The 19973-nt window shown below is 39.1% G+C and overlaps 2 protein-coding genes across 2 annotated transcripts; one reads left to right on the forward strand and one right to left on the reverse strand.

Moving 5' to 3' along the window:
• Positions 1–4114: 4114 nt before the first annotated feature.
• Positions 4115–10622, reverse strand: LOC139135001 (gem-associated protein 2-like). Its single transcript, XM_070702154.1, has 6 exons — positions 10101–10622; positions 9277–9364; positions 8128–8277; positions 7488–7658; positions 6567–6746; positions 4115–5283 (listed from the first exon to the last, which is right to left on the reverse strand). The coding sequence occupies exons 1-6, from the start codon at positions 10208–10210 to the stop codon at positions 5179–5181; spliced, it is 804 nt and encodes a 267-aa protein (XP_070558255.1). The 5' UTR covers positions 10211–10622; the 3' UTR covers positions 4115–5178.
• A 402-nt stretch (positions 10623–11024) lies between these two features.
• On the forward strand, positions 11025–15545 carry LOC139135003 (MICOS complex subunit MIC19-like). The gene is made up of 7 exons (XM_070702155.1): positions 11025–11183; positions 12984–13032; positions 13512–13540; positions 13684–13776; positions 14174–14244; positions 14414–14549; positions 15209–15545. The coding sequence occupies exons 1-7, from the start codon at positions 11115–11117 to the stop codon at positions 15245–15247; spliced, it is 486 nt and encodes a 161-aa protein (XP_070558256.1). The 5' UTR covers positions 11025–11114; the 3' UTR covers positions 15248–15545.
• The last annotated feature ends 4428 nt before the right edge of the window (positions 15546–19973 follow it).

Here is a 19973-nt window from a genome sequence, read left to right on the forward strand (position 1 = left end):
AAAATAAATATCAAACCCCAAAAAACTTTTAACGATGGTGTTGTTGCTGCCTGTTGATCATCGCACAACTATAAACTTACAACACACAAAGTCGTTGCGATGTCATTTGGCCTACATGTGTATTGGGTATACACTCTCCTTCGTGTGTATAGAGGAGTATCTATATGTCGGCCACTGTAAAAGTAGTCCGATATTACGATGCTGAGTTCTCCGCGAGTTAATATTATTTTATGTAATTGATAACAAATAACAAAATACTCATCAACAATAGCCCTTAATGAATGGATATTTTTCTAAGAACATTAGACATCCAAACACCCATTCTCATATTACACGGACAACGCCTGACAACGACAACTCCATGGAAGTCTGTCTTACCAGTGCTTTGTCGTAAACTTCAGCTGGAGTGGTCCCCCTGAGATCGATTTCAGAAAAAATGGCGAATCTCTTTACTTCGTGACTGCAGGGAGGCGCTTGTACACAAATTGTGAACTGTTAGAATGGAACCAAGCAGTTCTTAAGGATAACAACCCGACATTAACAAAATAATGACATTGACAAAGCATTCGAATTTTACAAAGTAGTTTTTTTTAGTTTTTATTGGTACATCCGAAGTGGAAGCTTGTCTCTCATCGTTGGCAGGTATTGTCACAGCACTACGATGAATGGTCGTTATATATATCTGGGTATCAGAATTTTTAATAATTTTTTAACATTTGAAGAGGTTTTATTTGTAACATTAATGAAGGGTGACATGTGCTTGTAAGAAAACTGTAACAGTACAGTTCTAATCGTCAGTTAATGTTGGTAGTATTTTAATCCGTTTATAATAAGGTGTCTCACTTGATCTTTTTCCACGCCAGTTTCATTGAACAGAGGCTCTCACAACCTATGGAGTTATCGAGATTAATAATTAAAGATCAATAAATCAAATTCTAGGTGATAGGTGTATTTGACTTTCAGCAAATACACAGCAAATGATGGATTTCTATGTCAACTCACCTGCGAAGCACTCCGAAAACCGGAGCTGCAGTGTCAATGTCGGTTAACTTGATACCAATGCCCTACTGTTCAGAAAGATGGGTGTGACTATTTCATTCCATGTCAAATGATTAGCTATCCTTCCTATGATTCTGTACAAATGATCAATATGACATGCTTATCACAATTGTCAGAAACCCGACGCCTGTCCAAATGCAAACGGAGAGAGAGAGGGGGAGGAAGAGGGCATAATCTAGAAAGACAGACAGACAGACAGACAGACAGACAGACAGGAGACGATCACGTACGCTTTTATGGTAAAGAATTTTTTCGAAGAAGATTAAAGATGTACCTTCATTAGGTATACGGCAACGCTGCGAGTAGATTGTTAGGTGAACTTTTGAAGATAAACAAATATTTACATCATGATCCGTACCGTACACGCCGTAATTTCCTGCTTTTCGTCAACTGTTACTGATGAAAATGTGCGCTTTACAATCTTTTCAAAGATCACATAGAGGCTGTTTTCCAGCATTCGCCCACCTCACTGACATATGTATGAACGCGTGGTTTTGTATCGGGGAAGAGGTTCTGAACCCCGTACCAACGATACCACTAATAACTGTTAGGTTCACGCCTAGCTACGCGTCTTTGTATAACTTTTAAAACGTCTTTAAAAATTCATATCACGTTTTCGTACATTGTCAATAGTTCTCCGTGATATTTGTTTAACAGTCACTTTATCTAGAGTACACCAAGTCAATCACATTTGTCAACCAGTTGGCGTAATGGAATGACCAAAACAAGATCCGCTTGCAGTAGCGTCAAGGACTGTCACTAAGCTTACATGACGTACTTTCACTGTGTGATGTTCGCGACGTGAAATCGGAGACAATTTCTCTGCATCGCTCTCGCCATTACATGAGTCAAATTTCGTGTAGCAAAACAATAATGTTACTTTGGATATCTTGTAGCAAGCACATTAATATAACATTATGATAAGGACTCCATAGTTGAATTTGAATTCGGTGCCGGGAGGCGAAAGTTGTTAATAGGGGAGAATAGGCAAGTCATGAATGAACGATTTGCTGAAGTATCAAAGTCACTGATTCAAAATCAAGCTATCGTCCTTAATTACTTTCCTTATCGATTTCTTTTCTGGGAGAAGTCTCCCTGTTTGATCCGGGAACTTGTACTCGCGACAAAGACCGAGATGAAGTACGGAACACAGCAAGTCCAAGAGGGGTATCTTTGACGCTGGGGGCGCCCTTGCCCACTGATGGGGCAGAACTCAACTTCGCGATCACGGTTCTAGAGTGCTATCATGGCACAAAATGATTGCTACCTGTTTTTGTCTTCATCACAGTTTCCGAACACATAATTGATTAAACTTTATGAAATAGTAATTGGACGAAATGCCTCCTTTATGAAACCACCTCTGCAATGAAAACAGAACATCGCCAGAGCTGACCACCGCACCAAATTAATCTATGAAAAAAAACATGGTTCTTGTTGCAGAACAAAGTCAGAAAAACGGGCGCTTTTATTGATAAAATATGCTTGAGGGACAATAGCTTCAATAACAGAGTCAATAAAAACACCTACACTTATGTATGCAACTATAACCCAACGTGTTGAAGGGACAATAGATGTTACTGTCAATATTTTCTTTACTTTTGTAGTATAAACCAACATATTTCTCATTACTCTCTCTGAAGTACACTGACACAAAACTAATTATCCTCAAGGGGTCAACATTGAATAGTGTACAATGTTATTGTTGACGAACGAGCTCTAGTTCAGGCTAGAATAGATGCCAACAATGACAGCATGGTTGGACATAAGCTCTGCGTGGCAGCACTGTGTCACGTTGTTACCTGCTGTAGGCTGTGGTGGGGGCCTATTGCCAGTAACACACAGCCCTGGCACGCTGAGCTAGGTTCAAGTTGGAAATCACCCAGCAAAGCTGCACAGAACATCATGAACTTGAACACTAGGCTCTTCGGCGTAATTTCGGGGGTGAATCTTGACCTTGCACCGTACGAACACAAATATTGGAAAACGCGCGAAAAGTTACAACGAATGGCCTTTTAAAGGGAGGGTGTCGTCGGAACTGCGCCTGTGCGACTTTGTTTACAAACAATGTATTTCATGCATGATCTCTAGATGCATCGCATCAATAGAGCTGCAACATTTGAATTTTACGATATTCATTGTCAACAAACATGTTTTAACTTTCATCGATCGCCAAAGTACCCTAGATTAAGTGTTTACATCGGTCGTAGGGGTCCCTGGCAACCTTTGAGCAGAGTTCCGACGACACCCTCCCTTTAATTTCAAACCACAGACAAGGGGAAATTGTGCGATCAAACTGAGAACCACAGCTTTGGTAAAGGTTGCGGCAAGAGCACTGAGGAAGGACGAATTCTCAAGTGCATCGATGGTCTGCATGGATTTGATGCAAGGCGGACACACCGACATCGGTGATTATCGTTGTCTTTGCAAATGTCCGAACATTTACTTTTAACGTGGAAGTATAGACAGTGGAGCTCCAGTGTGTCTATAGCGGGAGTTTGCCATTTGGACTTATTCAGGCCGGGGCTTGTCACCCATCTACACACACCGTACAGACACACGTGTCGTTCTCCCGTGATTCACCTGATAATAACGTTACATGAAGGTTCACTCTTTTTTTTGAGACAGAAGAACACCCAAATTCATCGACAGATATTGGGATGACTGAAGATTAGTGGATACACCGTGGTTGTGATCCAAAAGGGATTTTCGCCTCGGGCTCTACAGTGATGGGGAGTGATGGTATGAGTGGACTCTCTACGCGAGGTTACAAACGAAAACTCAAGAAAATTTCTTTGTGTCCTCTTTCTGTTTGCAAAGATACTTATCTGATGCTATTGTTGCAGCATCTGATCTGCCGATACCAAATATTACATGCCACTACCATGAGGCTGAGCTCGAACAATACGAGTGCGGAGAGCCAATTAAAACGAAACAAAGGCAACGATCGGTATCGTCGTAGGGGGCGCTCTCACTCGTCACGATCTGTTTCGCAGGCTTCATAGATTTGTTTACTTTATCACAAACCGTTTATCGGAATATCGAATGGACCAACAGATTTTTCTGTCATTACTAACAAGATTTATTTTTTTCTTTTCCTGGCAACAAAAGGCCAGGGTTATAACAGTGATTCAAAAAAGGTTAGCCTTCCTGCCCCTAATATCTGAGAGGGGATATCACTGGGAATATTTGTCATTTGGTGTTACCATGTGTGATGAGTGAGCGAAATGCAACAGGCTTTGTAGGGTAATTAATGTAAAACGGTTAAACAAGGTCGGAAAAACATGTGAAGCAACAGTGAAGCTGTTGCATAGGCAGTGTATGTATAAACAAGGAAATGTACATCTCTATAATTATTAAACGTAGATAGGCAGTTTTAACATAGCTTCCTGAGATGTCCCTGTTTGTTTGCTTTCTGTGTGCTCTGTTCCACCTACAGATATGATATACTTAGTATCTTCACTACCTTTATACATACAATTATCTTACACATATGCTTGTAGTTAGTTTGGATCAGAAGGCATCATTGTGCACCACTCCTGATGGAAAGTCTGTCATTTATCTGTAGGATATGACAATTTTTTTTAAAAAGTTCCAGTGAATATGCACCACGTTTTTGTCATTCACTATTGACTGAAGCTTCTAACAGTTAGGTTGACTTTGACACCAGAGATTTTTGGGTTCCCTCGAAACGAGTTTTCTGCTTTCTTGCCCTTGTGTTTAAAGGGAAACTGTCGTTGGAACAGCACCTGTGCGAGTTTCTTGTTTACACACAATGTATTTCGTGCTGGATATCTACATGCACCTCATCATCATAGCTGCAACATTCAAATTATACGATGTAGATTATGACAAACATACAGTGTTTACATTCGTCGCATTGGTCCCATACATACTTTCAGCGCTGTTCTGACGACTGTATCCCTTTAATTCAGAGCATTCACGACCAAGCCACATGAGTGATATTTCAAGTTGGCTGGTAGAATAGAGATGATCCAAGCTGAGTTTGCATTTGTTCCATATGACTACAGCCAACTGTTGTTACCATGACAACAACCAGTGATTTTAGTCTTCTCTCAAGTTGAGCTACTTCCCTTGCTTAAAATAAATGGACCAGTTCTGTCACCTCTCCAGTGATGGTCTATCTGCTAGGTCAGTTTGATCAAAATATCTGGCGACGACACAGATGAGTAAATTCAGCTCAGGAAGTCTCTCATCATTTTTTTCCTGTTGATGAAAAAAAATGCCAATAAGTTTAACAACAATACAACAACAGTAATATAATATTTGTCATAAAATCTTTCATTCCAAAATTCTATGTACTTCTAATTTCAGGCTTAAAATGCTCAAAGGCTTTCAGATAGGTCCTGTCCATGTGTGTGTGCCTGGACTTATTTCTCTGACATATCTGAATGAGTTTCATTTGAAATGGGCACAAGTACAGGTGGTTTCACAAGCAAATAAATTTGCTTCAAAATATGACAAATACAGCTGTTTTCACATACGATTATTAAAGGTATACTGTCACCTGTTCCAATTTTGCCACAGTTACCAAGGAAAGAGAAAATCTAATCAATCACAGATTTTAAGCGGGTGGCCGCTTTTTAAAAACAGCGCCCTCACATTGGCATTTTGAATACCAAGGAACGCCCCTTTGACCATATATGGTCATATTTAGACAGGTGACTGTATACCTTTGAGTGTTGAATTATTGAGCTTATGTTCATTATATACTTCATACCAACTTACTAAAGGTACTGTTGTTTGAAATGTAACTCCCTGCAATGGGGCCTTGAAACACAATAAAGAACTAACTACCCAATATAGCCATCTTGCAACTAGTTTATGAAATAATTTTTCATTCCAGCATCATCCTAGAGACAACAAATTTCACTCAAACTTCAAATGCAGACACTTGGCTATGACATACATACATGCATAAATTTGTTTTTCAATATGATAGAATGTGACAGCAATTTCCTTTAAAACTTCTTCACATTCAGAGCTATTACGCACACAAGCCTCAACTGATTTTCTTGACAAAGAGGTGTCAATTACTTCCTGTGTGAAATGGATAAAAAAGTTGACCGTTTTAATTTGTACAATATGCCCACTCCCTGCTTCAATGTTTATTTCTTGATTGTGCTACAACTGAAAACTACAATACATGTTTGTTATCATCAGGCTATGAAGTGAATGGATGCTGTGAAATTTCATAGCCTCCTCATTTACCCAAGTCTCTGTGGTACTACAGCGTTGCCCACACATGGTAACTGCACGATATCACCTGGATTACTAAAGTTGTGTGCCAGCTCTGACATTTCTCTCTCACGATATTTTTGGAGGTCAGACTTGACCTTGGTTCAAGGTTTCTTTAATCTTGTCTGTGTCCGAAGAGAATAGGCTACTTGGATGAACAAGATTGGATGACATGCATGGCTTATACAATGTAAGCACAGTTCTCTCTTCGATAGATCTACACACAGACATGTAAGAGGACTGGTACGTACCAGTCTTGCTCTGAGGGAAGCACAGTGTCTTGCAAGTGCACGCAGCAGGGAGATAAAGTCGGCTAATACAGGTTTCTCCAGGCACAGCAACAAAGCATACAGCCACCTTCCTTGCCTGGTTGAAAATCCCATCTTGCTGAGCCATTTGATGTGGAAGGCGAGAAGCTGACAGACTGTCACCTGCATCATCAAAGTAAGACAAAAGAATGGATCACAAATTTACATATGATTGTTATCATGTATACGTCTTATTTTTATGAAAAAATCAATAGCTGTAATGGTACAACGTATTTGTTTGGACTGTATGTTGCTGAGTCATGTATTGTATAACTGCTTTCACTGTCAATTCAAACAAGCTAAACATGGACCTTCGTTGCAATGAAATGTGTACTGAATTCAGTGGAAAGTCGAGACTGCCCACTTCGTCCTCCCAGTAGTTTCCTTTGATGATGAAGTCCATAAAAGTGTGAAAGCATCTGACAAAATCAATCATGCGGCAAATGAAGCCTTTATACATTACACACAATACTTAGTACATGTATGTATTAGAGTTGACGCTAAACTGGAATAATGAATTTGAACTACCTTTAGCCTCTAACTTCGACGACCATTGTATTACATTTTTTTCACATGTATTGCAATATTATAAAGTTGAAATGAATAAATATCTGTTTGTCTTACCTGATGTTTTCATATATACATTCGATGGTGAAACAACATGTATTTGTAATGGACATATATGGCATTACAGTAGTGATCAAGAATTTCATTGACGAGAGGTTAGGGCCCTGGGTGAAAAACACAGGATGCCAGACCAACGATGCATTGAACATCCTGGATATAAGTCCTGGAAACCCACTATGCAATGTGAAAGTACTTAATGACCATGATTATTCACTGTTTGATATGGGGACAACTGACCTGATTCAAAGATACGATAATGCTGATTAAAGGCGGAACTCCAGCACTCACATCCTCTGTTTGGTATGTCTCTAATATTGTGGAACCATCCGAGTTCTGTCCACAACGAGCATTGTTGAACTCATTTCCGAAGCACAGCTTGCACCAGCCGTCTTCGTCTGAGGATTTGGGCTGTAAGAACACGCACAAAAAAGATGAATGTGAATATAAAAAGAGTCTTCATTCTTCTTCACTATTCAGAAAACAGATAAAAAGTACACATGACTTTTACAAGACTGAGTAAATTTCTGTCAATTTATTTATTTTTCCGACGTCTCTTTTCTCATGTTTGAAAAAAAATACAATGACCGCAAAGATTGATGTAACACTGATCCTGAATCAGAAGTACCGTGTGTATGCAAATTAGTTATGTTATATGAATGGAAATTCAGCACGTTTTCTTTGGGTAGAATACCAATGAACACAAAACACCATAACCACAGTCTTAAAATAGAGGTCAAGGTATTTTGTTTGCATTAGAAAAATATTAGAAAACTTGCACGAGTAGAACATAGACATGCATTTATTCATGAGACAATGTATCTACTGTGTAGTTTTCTTTACTTAGCATGAGCGTTAACAGCAAAGCACCGCCACTGACCAGAGAAGACCTGCTGGTTGGGTTGGTCATTTTCTGTCTAGCCTTGTGTCTTGCAAGTTTTTCCCTCAACTCAGAGAAGAAAGCAGTCTGGTATCTTTGCCATTCAAGACTAGCAGCAAGCCCTTCCGGTGCCTCCTCTATACCACTGGCCTGCAGAATTGAATATGATTAAATGTAACTTGTAGCGTCTACATGGGCATGTTTCACACACCACAGAAAAGTATATGTTGGCATCTGTGAGTGTAATCTTGTCATAGTACACTTTGAATTCAGAGCAGACGCATTCTGTGAGTTTGAAATGTGTTGTTTATTGAGCTCTACAAAATAGTGAAGTCATGCTAAATTAGCAATACTACACGACAGAATAACACATACTAAATAAACAGTTCATTAGAGACAATAAAATTCTCATGGATCATGTTCATTGATTGTTATTAAAAGATTTTACTGTCAGTCGAAAAACCTTCATAGGACTTATGTTGATTAAGTTGAATGTAAATAAAGCTAGAGAGATATCTGCAAGAAAGTTATTATCAAACGCTATGAGTGTTTTTGTGAAGGGTGGTAAGCAGGTAAATGTTACCAGAGTTCCCCTTGGTATATCAATGCAATCAGATTTTAAGGGAACAGCAGAAATGTTACCAGGGTTCCCAAACCATAGCAAAAACACTGACTATGATTTCACAAAGAGTAACTGAATAGCCATCAAGAGACTGGGTATGAGCAAGCAGATGCTACAAGCTGACAAGTATTTTTCTATTCCCTTCACAAACATCTAGTTCACTCATTCATTGGTACAGAAGAATATTATTGTTTGAATCAAACAACAATTCAATAAGAAACCACACTCTCATTGGGATTGCTACATTTTTAAATGCTGCTGCCTTTGATTTAGTTTGAATACTAGACTGTGATAATAGCAAGCAAAGATAAACATGAAAGTCTATCTGTATCTCAGTCTTGATTTATAGTTGCCAAATGACTTATTCAGAACCAGACCGACTTTCTCAAGATGCGCTAAAAACTACGGTACCATCAATTTATTGAGCGGCCACTATGCCTGTTGCGTCAAAAGTGAAGTTCTGTGTTATTTTCCACAGTACGCCTACTTTTCCTTTCGAATGGGTCACAAATGGGAAACATACTTACTGCTGACACTTTGACAGTTTGTTTGTTTTTGAAGTTCTCGACATCAATATCAGCAACAACAACTTGTTCACACTGAAGGGCTTCCTGTCTGTGGAAGTGATCAAAAATAACGTAAACAGTGTATACTCTCGGTTTGCTTTGATTAGAGTGATACTGGAGTCTCCTTGTAAGTATACATGCTTATTTCTGTTGCCGTACAACATGGCCCGTTCTTCTGTAAAATTTTCATGATGGGATTGGGAGAGACTGTAGTAAAATGGGTAGAGATGACTTTTGTACCATGGAAGGGGGAGCTTCTCAATGTATTATCTCTTTTGCTTAATTTATTATTTGTTGGATAGAGGTCACATAACTTTTGAAAATGTTTAATTTTTTTGCCAACGATTTACCCTGATGGAAGGTAGTGAACTTAGCAATTTATCACGGGCTGTGGAGGGCTTTCTCTGGTCTTCCATCATAGACTGTTGCATCATAGAGTTAGACTATTGCAGGAGAATGGATTGCACATTGCAGGGACAAGGAAATGACAATGCTACATCAAGAAAAATGTGTGAATTGAGCGAATATGAGAATGAGAATACGACAAAAGTGAAATAATGTCTCTTGAATTACTTTATCTAGTCACCGAGAGAATTGAATATCCAAGTAGAAGTCCTACAGAATGATGAACATAAATAAGGGACACTCCCATAAATACATGTACACCACAAGTACAACATTATTGATAGAAAAGATTCACACAAAAACTTTTGAAATCTCGTTCAACTTTCTACTCGAGGATACTGAAGTATCCTCGAGTAGAAAGCATACATGATCATATATACCTGACCCTACGAAGATACTCCAGGCCAGATGTTGGCGCTCCAGCCAAACCATTGTCAGAACTGTCACTGGCAACTTCAAGAACTTGGTCCATTAAAACTGGGGACTCCATCGTCGGTGTAGCCGTGAACACCCTGCTTTGAGCCAATTCCTACCTACCCCCTCGGAATGGGACTCGTGATAGGTATGAACAATATACCCTAATTTAATGTGTATCCTGGCCTGGAACTGGAGATGCGTTTGCTAAACGTCACACGGTGAACAATGACTGTACTGAGCACTGTGAAAGCACTCAGTTGACATGTCGCGGAATAGTACGCAAAACTGTCACTATAGAGCAGTCTGTGTCATGAAAGAAAAAGTGCACGAAACGTGCAGATTATGTTAGATATTTGGATCAATGAATTCAAAAGCGGTGACGATATCAAGCGGGTTACACCGGTTCTCACTGGAGGAGCCCTGGCAGACACACACTGACAACTTTACGCTGTTCGCATGTTGATATTCTGCACAGAATTCAGATTCAAATTACAGATTTCGGATGTTCGTTGACAGTAATCCTTCATATTTAATTCTCGCTGTATCTTTACAATTCAAACGTTCCGAGGAGTTATCTCGATCCATAAATCATAATGACAGAGATCAATGAGATAGGACCATCATAGTTCTATCAAGGACTTGTGTAGAAATCTGATGCGATCTGCTCCTTGAAATTTGGAACTTGAGGTTGAGTTCAACTACGAACTTTGTCACGGTGCATGACCTTCGACTCAAGAGCTTCGGCTGTGTTTGCATAGACATTTCCCAATATTTATCAAGGGCAAAGTTTTCAGCAAAATATCTTTGAGGAGAAATCACTTTCATCTTCCTATCAATTTTTGAAGCTACCTATCTCGCGAGAAAAACTCATTTGAGAAGAGAAACGTCAAACAAATCTACATAGGTCAGAGGTTAGTACGTGTAACTCGCCTGACCCGGCCTCGATACATCGTTGGACTCTGTAACAGCACTGAAAAATGGGCTCTTCGGGAAGTACTCCGAAGACTGTAACCGTAGAGATGGATCAGGAGAATGGAACAGTCAAGGTCTGCTTAATATAGTTGTAAAATCCACACATTTCGATTTGAGAGACACGGCATGCACTGCACGCGAATGATGTATCTCAAGACTCGATGTACACTTGCTGCAGTTCCATAGCCCAGAACTTCCCTTCAAGTTGGCCATGGAACTGCAGCAAACTGTACACATGCCGCACGTATTCCACACGTTGAGGGTAACGTTTCACAGGTCATACAATATATTAGTATTCGGAATCATACCTTCAAAATTGTATGGCCTCCCTTAACCAGTCATGGGTGCATCCTTGCACAAAACGTTGTGGAATGGCATCACTCATGTCACTCTTAGCACTGAGGTGAATTGAGGTAAAATTTAGTCAGCAACTCCAACCCTCCTCCGTTTGCCGACAAATAATTTTCACCAATGTGTGCAAAATTTCAGAAACCAAAGCAAAATTATTCTGCGATTTCAGAATTAAAAAAAGCATCAAAACTGCTACTGTACTGGAATAAACTATACCTAGTTGTCTCGTACTTTTGATGGATACAATAGCTGTCTGGACGTATATGGATATGGGTGATCAAAAGACCCAGACACTTCACACAAAAAGGTCACCCCACACAAACTCGTCACAAACCAGCTCTTTCCTAGAAAGATGTCGTCCTAACAACTTCTCTCCAAATACCAACTCATCCCAAAACCATAATTGGTCGCATGTTAAGTGTAATGTTTTCACATGTAACTTGGCCATGGAGGTAGAGCCAATTGTATCTGATGTAAATGTGCCGGCGAAATCACATCCTAATGTTGAGTATCAATTTCTATGATGGTCCAAACACCCTTGTCGTAAGAATATCATGACATTAAGGTAGTATGCGCCTCGATAGTGAAAGACTTTAACTTTTGCTCAAACTTTCCTCAATGAATCTTTCAACCATTCTCTTTCAAAATCAAGAATAAATATCGGGGGTCATCGTGCAAATTTTGTTACTAGAGATACAAATTACCCAAGATTTAATGATATTTGATATTAAAAATGGCCGCTATCCCTGTGTTAACTCTATTGAGAAAAATAAAATTTTGTTTTTCAAAAAAAAACTAAGAAAGTGAAAATTTTTCTCACACCAAGAGCTTTAAAATGAACTCCCACAAGTTCTGCTTTTCAGTGAAGCATAAACTTAGGATCACTCTGTCATTTGCAGCTTTCACACATGCACAAACCTGTACAAACATTCTTTCACCGAGACTCCAACATCAGCGCCATCACTTTCCATGTCCATCAGATCATTTGTGTGTATTTGAGGATGCATTCTAGGTATGCAAGAATTTGCATCAAATTTGGTCAGTTTAGGCCTAACAAAAAACATTGTGCTGTTCCGATAACCTGACCTACCCTATTTTTACCTGCTGACCCTAAACTTTTTAGAGCTATGTAAACACGGAAGTAAAAAAAAAGAAAGAAAAACCACTGAAATCATGCGTTCGTTACTTGGCATTTGATTTTTTGCGTGAACGAGGACGTCTTTTATGGTTTTTTCCTGCTATATGTATGATATATTTTTCTGGAAATGTTGCGGCCAGAATTTGATCGCCCTGAACCCCTGAAAAATGTATATTTAAAAATGAAAACATTTTGGAAAAAAAAAATCCCGCCGATCTAACCTATTTTTTGAAAACCATGTTATTGGAACAGCACAAGTTATTTTTTTTTGCCTTATTGAAGAAGGCATATGAATACACTATATTGAGTGAAATGTCATAACTTGATGCACAATGTGAAAATACATGACCATTATATATGTAGTGTAAACTTTCTGTTCTCTCAGATATCTGAAGCTGTTGTACAACGCATGATTGGTGAAGCGGAGCCACAAGGTAAGTCCATTATGTCGAATCACACAGACATAGATGGACGCGTGAAGAGCTAGCTTACAGACTTGAGAACAGTAGAAAAGAGTCAGAAACACAAGCCATGTATTTCAAATTGTCTTGTTCTTTCTTAAAAAAGTAAATTTGCAAGAGCACAGTTTTAACCAATGTGTTCGTGAAATGTCAGGAGGAAAAATCCTGTGCTGAACATGAAGGATATCCATGCAGTTTCTATGTTGAAGCGTACATTTGAATTATATTATGGATTAACACATGTAAAGCTTATGACACTAGTAGTTCTGGACTCTGTAATTTTGTGCCACTACAAACTCTAGAAGTTATTCCATAATTACTGTATAGGAGACAAATGTTTTTAACTGTTGTGTGTCAGAGACACTGTGAGAGAGAAGTACAATTTTTCCTGAATGACGCATGGTTGGTCTTGTTCTCATTCGACATTTGTTTGTTGTCAATTTTGATTTCAGAGACAAAAGCTGAGAAACAGAAATCTCAAGTAAGTGAATTCCACACCATCTCTTATTTCATATTTTTCAGAACAAAAGGACAAGTGCATATGAACTCTGTCTGTTTTTAATCTTATGTTGTAAACATCCAATGTATTAAATAATTAGATTGTTTGTTGGTGATTGTTGTCAGACAACTCGAACGGAACCAGATGAAGCTTATGTCAAGAAAATGGAAGACAATGAGAAGAGGTGGAAAGAAAAACTCAGAAATGCAGAACTCAAGGTAAAATGGAATCGAGTTTTGTAAAACCATGTGGTATAACTCCAATGTTCCATTTTTAGGGAACTGCTGGACAGTTATTTCTCTGCAGGTCTGTGTTTTAATATGTGCACCAGGGTAAGAAAGCTGCCTGTCTTGAGAATTGTATTGTACTGTAGCGTAGCATTAGTGATGAGTGTACCCCTAGTTTTCATATAAGCACACATCATCGCCTGTAGTTCACATCAATGTTATGACCATTGAACCAAGGTTTCTCCACTGTTTATTGGTACATGTACAATGAAAATATTTCATGGTTTGTTTTTGTAATGTTGAATGTCTGTGAGCCTGATCGGTGATGACATGCTCTTCTAGGAATGTAAATAATAGACTGGATGGATGCTTTCGATGTATCTTTCAGAATGCTGAGCTGTACAGGTTGACATCTGAGCAGTTTGCCAAGGCTGCAGAAGAAGTGGAATCAAAGTTCATGTGAGTGCCCAGAGTTTGCTTTTATTGTACTGCAATCGCTTTATGCTTTCCTTGGAGTATTTTAGTCTTCTCTTGTCTTCCCAGACACTAAATATATCTTTCAAGAATGTTGTATGCAGCCAGCACTGGCTATCTGTAGCACAATTTTTTTGTCCCTTTGTGTTTCTAGACACCAAACCTACAGACCAATATGTAAAGACCTTCAGGAGGAAGTACTGAAATGCTACAGCATGAATCCTAAAGAGATGCTCAATTGTACCGCAGAAGTCAGGGCTTTTACAAGCTGTGTTGAAGAAACTAGAAATGTGAGTGAAATGCAGTTTGGGTGAAAATTTCTCGATAATGCACTTATGAGAAACACACAGTACCCCTGAAAATTTTTTGCTGTCACATATTAATTATCAACAATGGGATTGCATATGCTGTTCTTATCTATTCTATGATTGGTACATGATGTTATCTGGACATGTCAAAGTGGTAAGTTTTATGTTGACAGAGCTCACAGTAAAACACTTGAGTAGTCAGAGGTAATTCGCCCTCAAATCAAATGTCTGTGTTAAAAAACTGAGAATGGTATCAATTCCAGGAAAGTAACAGAAAAACAATTAACTTGTAAAGATTTATGGAGTGTTAGATGATTGACTGAGGCACTTTAACAGGCATGGGTGAAGACTGGTGGTCAAAAGCCTTTGAATAAAAGAATGGTTTTCCAGGGGACCCTTAGCTGTGCTGTATATCCCCAATCCAGATATCTCCCTAAGCTATCAGTAATCAATGAGGAAGGTAGTCTGTATTTTCTACATCTTCTGTTTTGCCTTTGAACGTAAGATTCGCCTTTCCCTGCCAAGTTCAATTTAGATGGGTCAGAATTACAGTTAGTCCACGCAGCATCATTCATCCAGTGAGTGTCTCCTGGCATGAATTTACATGCTGTATTTATTTATTTTTTTGTTCGCATTTGCAGAATTTGTTGACAAAGAAGGAAGTGTCTGGGAAGTCATGATGGACAAGAACAGATGAAATCAAATAACTTTTTTAAGTAGACAGAGTTGTGTTCCCTTTTATCTTCTGCTGTGAAATTCTGGCAAATATAAAAATCTGTGAATTTCATTGCAAACATCTCCCTTCTATCTAGTAGGTTAAATGCATCACAATTGAAATTTCGAAAGTCTTTGTGTCAAAATTTGTTTCCATGGTAAAGTGTGTGTAGGTGTTCATGTAATTGACATATTTAAAGTGAATCATTATGGCATGGCTCTTGTAAAATTATGAATAAAAAAATCCTTGGTTTGTCAATGCGATGGTTGTGTTTTCAGCATTATTCAGTATTCACCCAATGTCCCTGTATACCAGGTCCAATTATCTCACTCAAAACAATGGAGATGTGCCAAGTTATGTTTGTGAAAGGATCCAACCATTCCTTCCTCACCTGGAACATTTTTGTGTTATCACATTCAGACCCTTGCAACTTGGAGAGCTCACTAAGAAAGACAAAGTGACAGTCTTCCTAAAGCTTCTGACAAAGCAAAGAACTGATCTTATGGTTCCAAGACAAGAAATTGACCTTTTCTTTAATCTAACAATTTTCTGGTGGTTAATAAACTCAGAACCCCCGTAAATTGTACATTTTCTGAAAGCCTAGATATATATAGGGAAACATTTTGGTAACAACAGTGTCACCATCGTTTACATAACTATTATATGACAGGTAATTTGCACAACCATTTAAAAATCGGTTTTCCCTATGTTTTGTCTCAATTCTTCAAAGTATCCGATTCTAACTTTCTGGAATGCATGCTGTCACAACGCTCTTCCAAAGGGTGTCTCAGATTTTTATATCTTGCTTAGTTTTTTGGAGCACAATTTTAGAGAAATCAACTAGGATTAAATTCATCACTCTAGAAGTTTTTCTGGCACAAAATTGTTTTAGAAGATTTAAAATAATTTTGAGACACACTTTGGAAGATCCTTAGGACAGCTTGCACTCTCACAAATGTCAGCCTTATAGCTCAAAGCATTGAAACAAAACCGATTTTTGAAAGGTTATGCAAATTACCTGTCATGTGATAGTTATGCAAACAATGGTGACACTATAGTAACCAAAATATTCCCCTATATCTAGGCTTTCCGAAAATATATAATTTATGGGGGTTCTGAGCTTATTAACCACAAGAGTTGCTACAGAGAAAAAATAAAATTTTTGATTTTCGAAAAACTAAGCATGTGAAGTTTTCTTACACCAAGAGCTTTAAATTGAACCCCCACAAGTGGTAGACCAGAAAAGAATTGAAAAAGTTTGAGAGTCGAATATCTGTCCCGAGGCACATTTTACCTTAAATCTAGGAATGCAAATTCCAAACCATCATCAAGTGTCTGGCAATTTGCTTTGGAATTTGAGGAGGACAGTAAATTTCTATTAAAAATAGAGTTTGGAATTTATCTAGAAAAGGGTAGATTAGCAACTGATGACAGGTGTTATCCTGATAACCTGTTCTCGACAGTGAGAGTTTCGTTGACAAGGACAGTGTTTTTTTATCATTTTTGCGCAGCATCATTAAGGCAGCAAAAGTTGAAGATGTAAAGCAATTTGCTGCACCATATAATAACATTATGATATTCGCAACAGGCAAGGGATACTCTGAACCATGGATGCAATACGGTCACGATGCGATTTTAAAGATATGATACAAGACATAAAGGATTATGTGAATTCTTTTATTTGTTTTCACACGCCAAACCGAGCAATTTCATCCTTACCCATCCGTAACCCGCAGCCTACGTTTTACCCCGATCCATAGCTGTGGAAACGCAGCTATCTGTGGCGGGGTAGCGTGCATCTATGCGGTCAACAAAAGGTCAACCCTGGCATCGGATATGGGTTGACCTTTTGATGACCCGCATAGACGCACGCTACCCTGCCACAGATAGCTGCCTTTCCATAGCTACCCGATCCAATGGACCGGTACTTGTGTTTAGACCCCCACAAAAAAGTCACGGAAAACTGTAGACTACATAACTGCATCTAGATTTCACTGCACCCCATCATCCGTCCGTCATGTAAAGGATGGAAACAGAATTAGTGAGCCCTGTGTAAAAGACTGAACGTTACAGGGAAATCACGGAATATCCTACGAAATGTAGTTCAGCATTTGTTAGGCTGCCGACATACAAGCAGAAACTCGGTTAAAGTTGCTGTTGGAACAAGTGCTTTTTATCTGATTTTCGTACCACTCTCTTTTCACTCAGATCGAGGCTCAGTTGTTAGATTTCGCTGATAGAACAGAAGTCTGCGGGCATTTTGACATAAAGCCAAAGTACTTAAATTATCATCTCTTGCGTTCGTGCGCCGTAGGTCTTTTATTGGGCCAACACAAAAATATCGTAGACTAACAAATGACATGTTCAAATCTGTCACCCGAACGTCACTTTCACAGGCTGCATCAGGTCGAACTCCCAAGATTTGCTCGTGTCATCGTCATGCATCAGCGATATGAATTTTATGGAAGACCTAAAGTCTTTTTCATTGTATCCTGCAGTTTGCTGGAGAATACTCCTCCCAATTACACAGGAAATGAGGGAACAGCCTTCTATCTCAGCTTCTCTGCAAAACTTGTATCACATGCACTTGTTGAAATATCGAGGGCGCAAGAGATAAAAGGAACGTTTTATCGTGACGATACACGATGTCATCCAGTGTTATATTTACGCGAGTTTGCATACTAGTATTGCACAAGAACACTGTCGAATACTGAAAGGCAAGCAGAATTTGTCTACCCACTTACCTTTCAAAATTTTGAGAATTTATTCACTTTCAGTCGGCCCGTAAATATCCAGTGCCGAGTATCATATACCATCGGTCAATTCAAAAGCGAGACTTGTCCAAAGTCTTTAAGCTGATCATCCAATAATCGACGGGCGGGCTTATTGTGATCGCCCAAAATGTGAAAGTATTTCATATCCCTATTTATGGACATGAAGTGTATCAATTCAGTGTAAAATTTGGGACAAATTCTTGCTAATTGTCAGATCAAATACAACACACTTCATACCAGTAAAATGTGGTCAAATCTCATTTGTTGTGTTTCATGTTTTACCATTACAGAGGCACTCCCACTTGGTAACATTTTTAAAACACAATTTTTTAATGCCAATGGTCGATATTTGACGTGGCGACTGCGAGCGGATCGCGAGATATCGATAAAAACATGTCCTCAAAAAAGTAAAAGTTTGAATTCCGGTGGCCCACCTGAATTCAGCTTCCGAACATCGAACGTTCGGCACTGGTGCCATTGTCAACGGCCTCGGGAAACAGTCTGTTTTTGGGGATGACTCACAGTCCCTCGGGGTACAGACGTATGCTGTTGCCCTCATGGCCAGTCAATATGTGTATACTGTTTCCACCAGAATTCGCATAGGTTACTAGTACTTGCGGTTGAGTGGCCGCGCGTGGTATGCATAGACGCATACCACGCGGCGGCCGCTATGTATCGAACCACACCTGGCCACACGTAACTGTGTGGCAGACGACAAAATGTGAGCTTAGTCATTAGAGGCGGCTAATATTTTACACGTAAAAACTGATATCTATGTGGTATTGGTAAAAAAACATATAATAAAAACTGATTGAGAATGATGAAAATGACAAAAACTAAAAAGAAATTTAAAAAAAACATACCTGAGGTAAAGGCATAATGCTGTATATAAAGTCTTCGCAGTGGGAGGTAAATTAATTGCGTCGTTCGAACTTATTATGGACTCCCTGGAATATCGTCAATCAGCACAACAACAAACCTTCAGGGGACTTCGGGTCATAATCAGAAACGATCGTAAAACTTCGGGATGCGAAAAATACGCTCGGGAAATGACATGTTTTTATCGATATCTCGCGATCCGCGCGCAGTCGCCACGTCAAATATCGACCGTTGGCATTTAAAAAATGTGTTTTAAAAATGTTACCAAATGGGAGTGCCACTTTAAGCTCCAATAGCTGCGAATGTATAAAACCGATCTCAAAATATCCTGTTTTCAAAGAGTTTTCCTTGAATAAGACCCATTAAAGGCTAGAAAAGTGTATGACACTGTCATAAGTGTAAACGTTTTAACATATTTTAGATTTCCTGCCATTTTCAAAAAGTAATCATGTGACAGAGAAAATAAAAATTACAACAACAAAATGTTGGCCATCGTGTATTGCGCATTCAAGTAATTGGCGCCATCCTTGTTTCTTTTATGATCACGACGTGTATTACCAGGAAATCCTGCATTTTTTCTACTTTTCCGTGGGGCACCATGTTATGAGTGCGGCACCCGTTTATTATTTAACCTGTTCAAACACGTAGGTATGGCCCAAATCAGCGAGCAGTGATAGTTCTATACATGTCCTTCAGTTTGCACATTTACACGAGGCAACTTTGGTTTGAAAATAAGATCATGAAAATAATGCATATTGCATATCGCAGCTATTGGGGCTTTACCGTATGAAAATATTGTAGTAGCACCCTTGATCCTAACATGTTTTTACTACCTGTGCTAGTAGCTTTAGGCACTTTCATGGCCCCTTCATTTTCTCCTACCCCTCTACCGTAAATGACTGTTCCCTGATTTCAGCTAAATCCGTTGTGTCTTTGGTACATTGGTGGCGTGAACCCGAAGTTACGGTGCATGCTCGCGTTTTAGTGGCGCGATCGCGAAAGCCCGTGCACTGACAGGGCTTACGTCAGTCGTGATGA

The sequence above is a fragment of the Ptychodera flava genome, chromosome 6 (genome assembly GCF_041260155.1).
Source record: "Ptychodera flava strain L36383 chromosome 6, AS_Pfla_20210202, whole genome shotgun sequence".
Classification (NCBI taxonomy): Eukaryota; Metazoa; Hemichordata; class Enteropneusta; family Ptychoderidae; genus Ptychodera; species Ptychodera flava.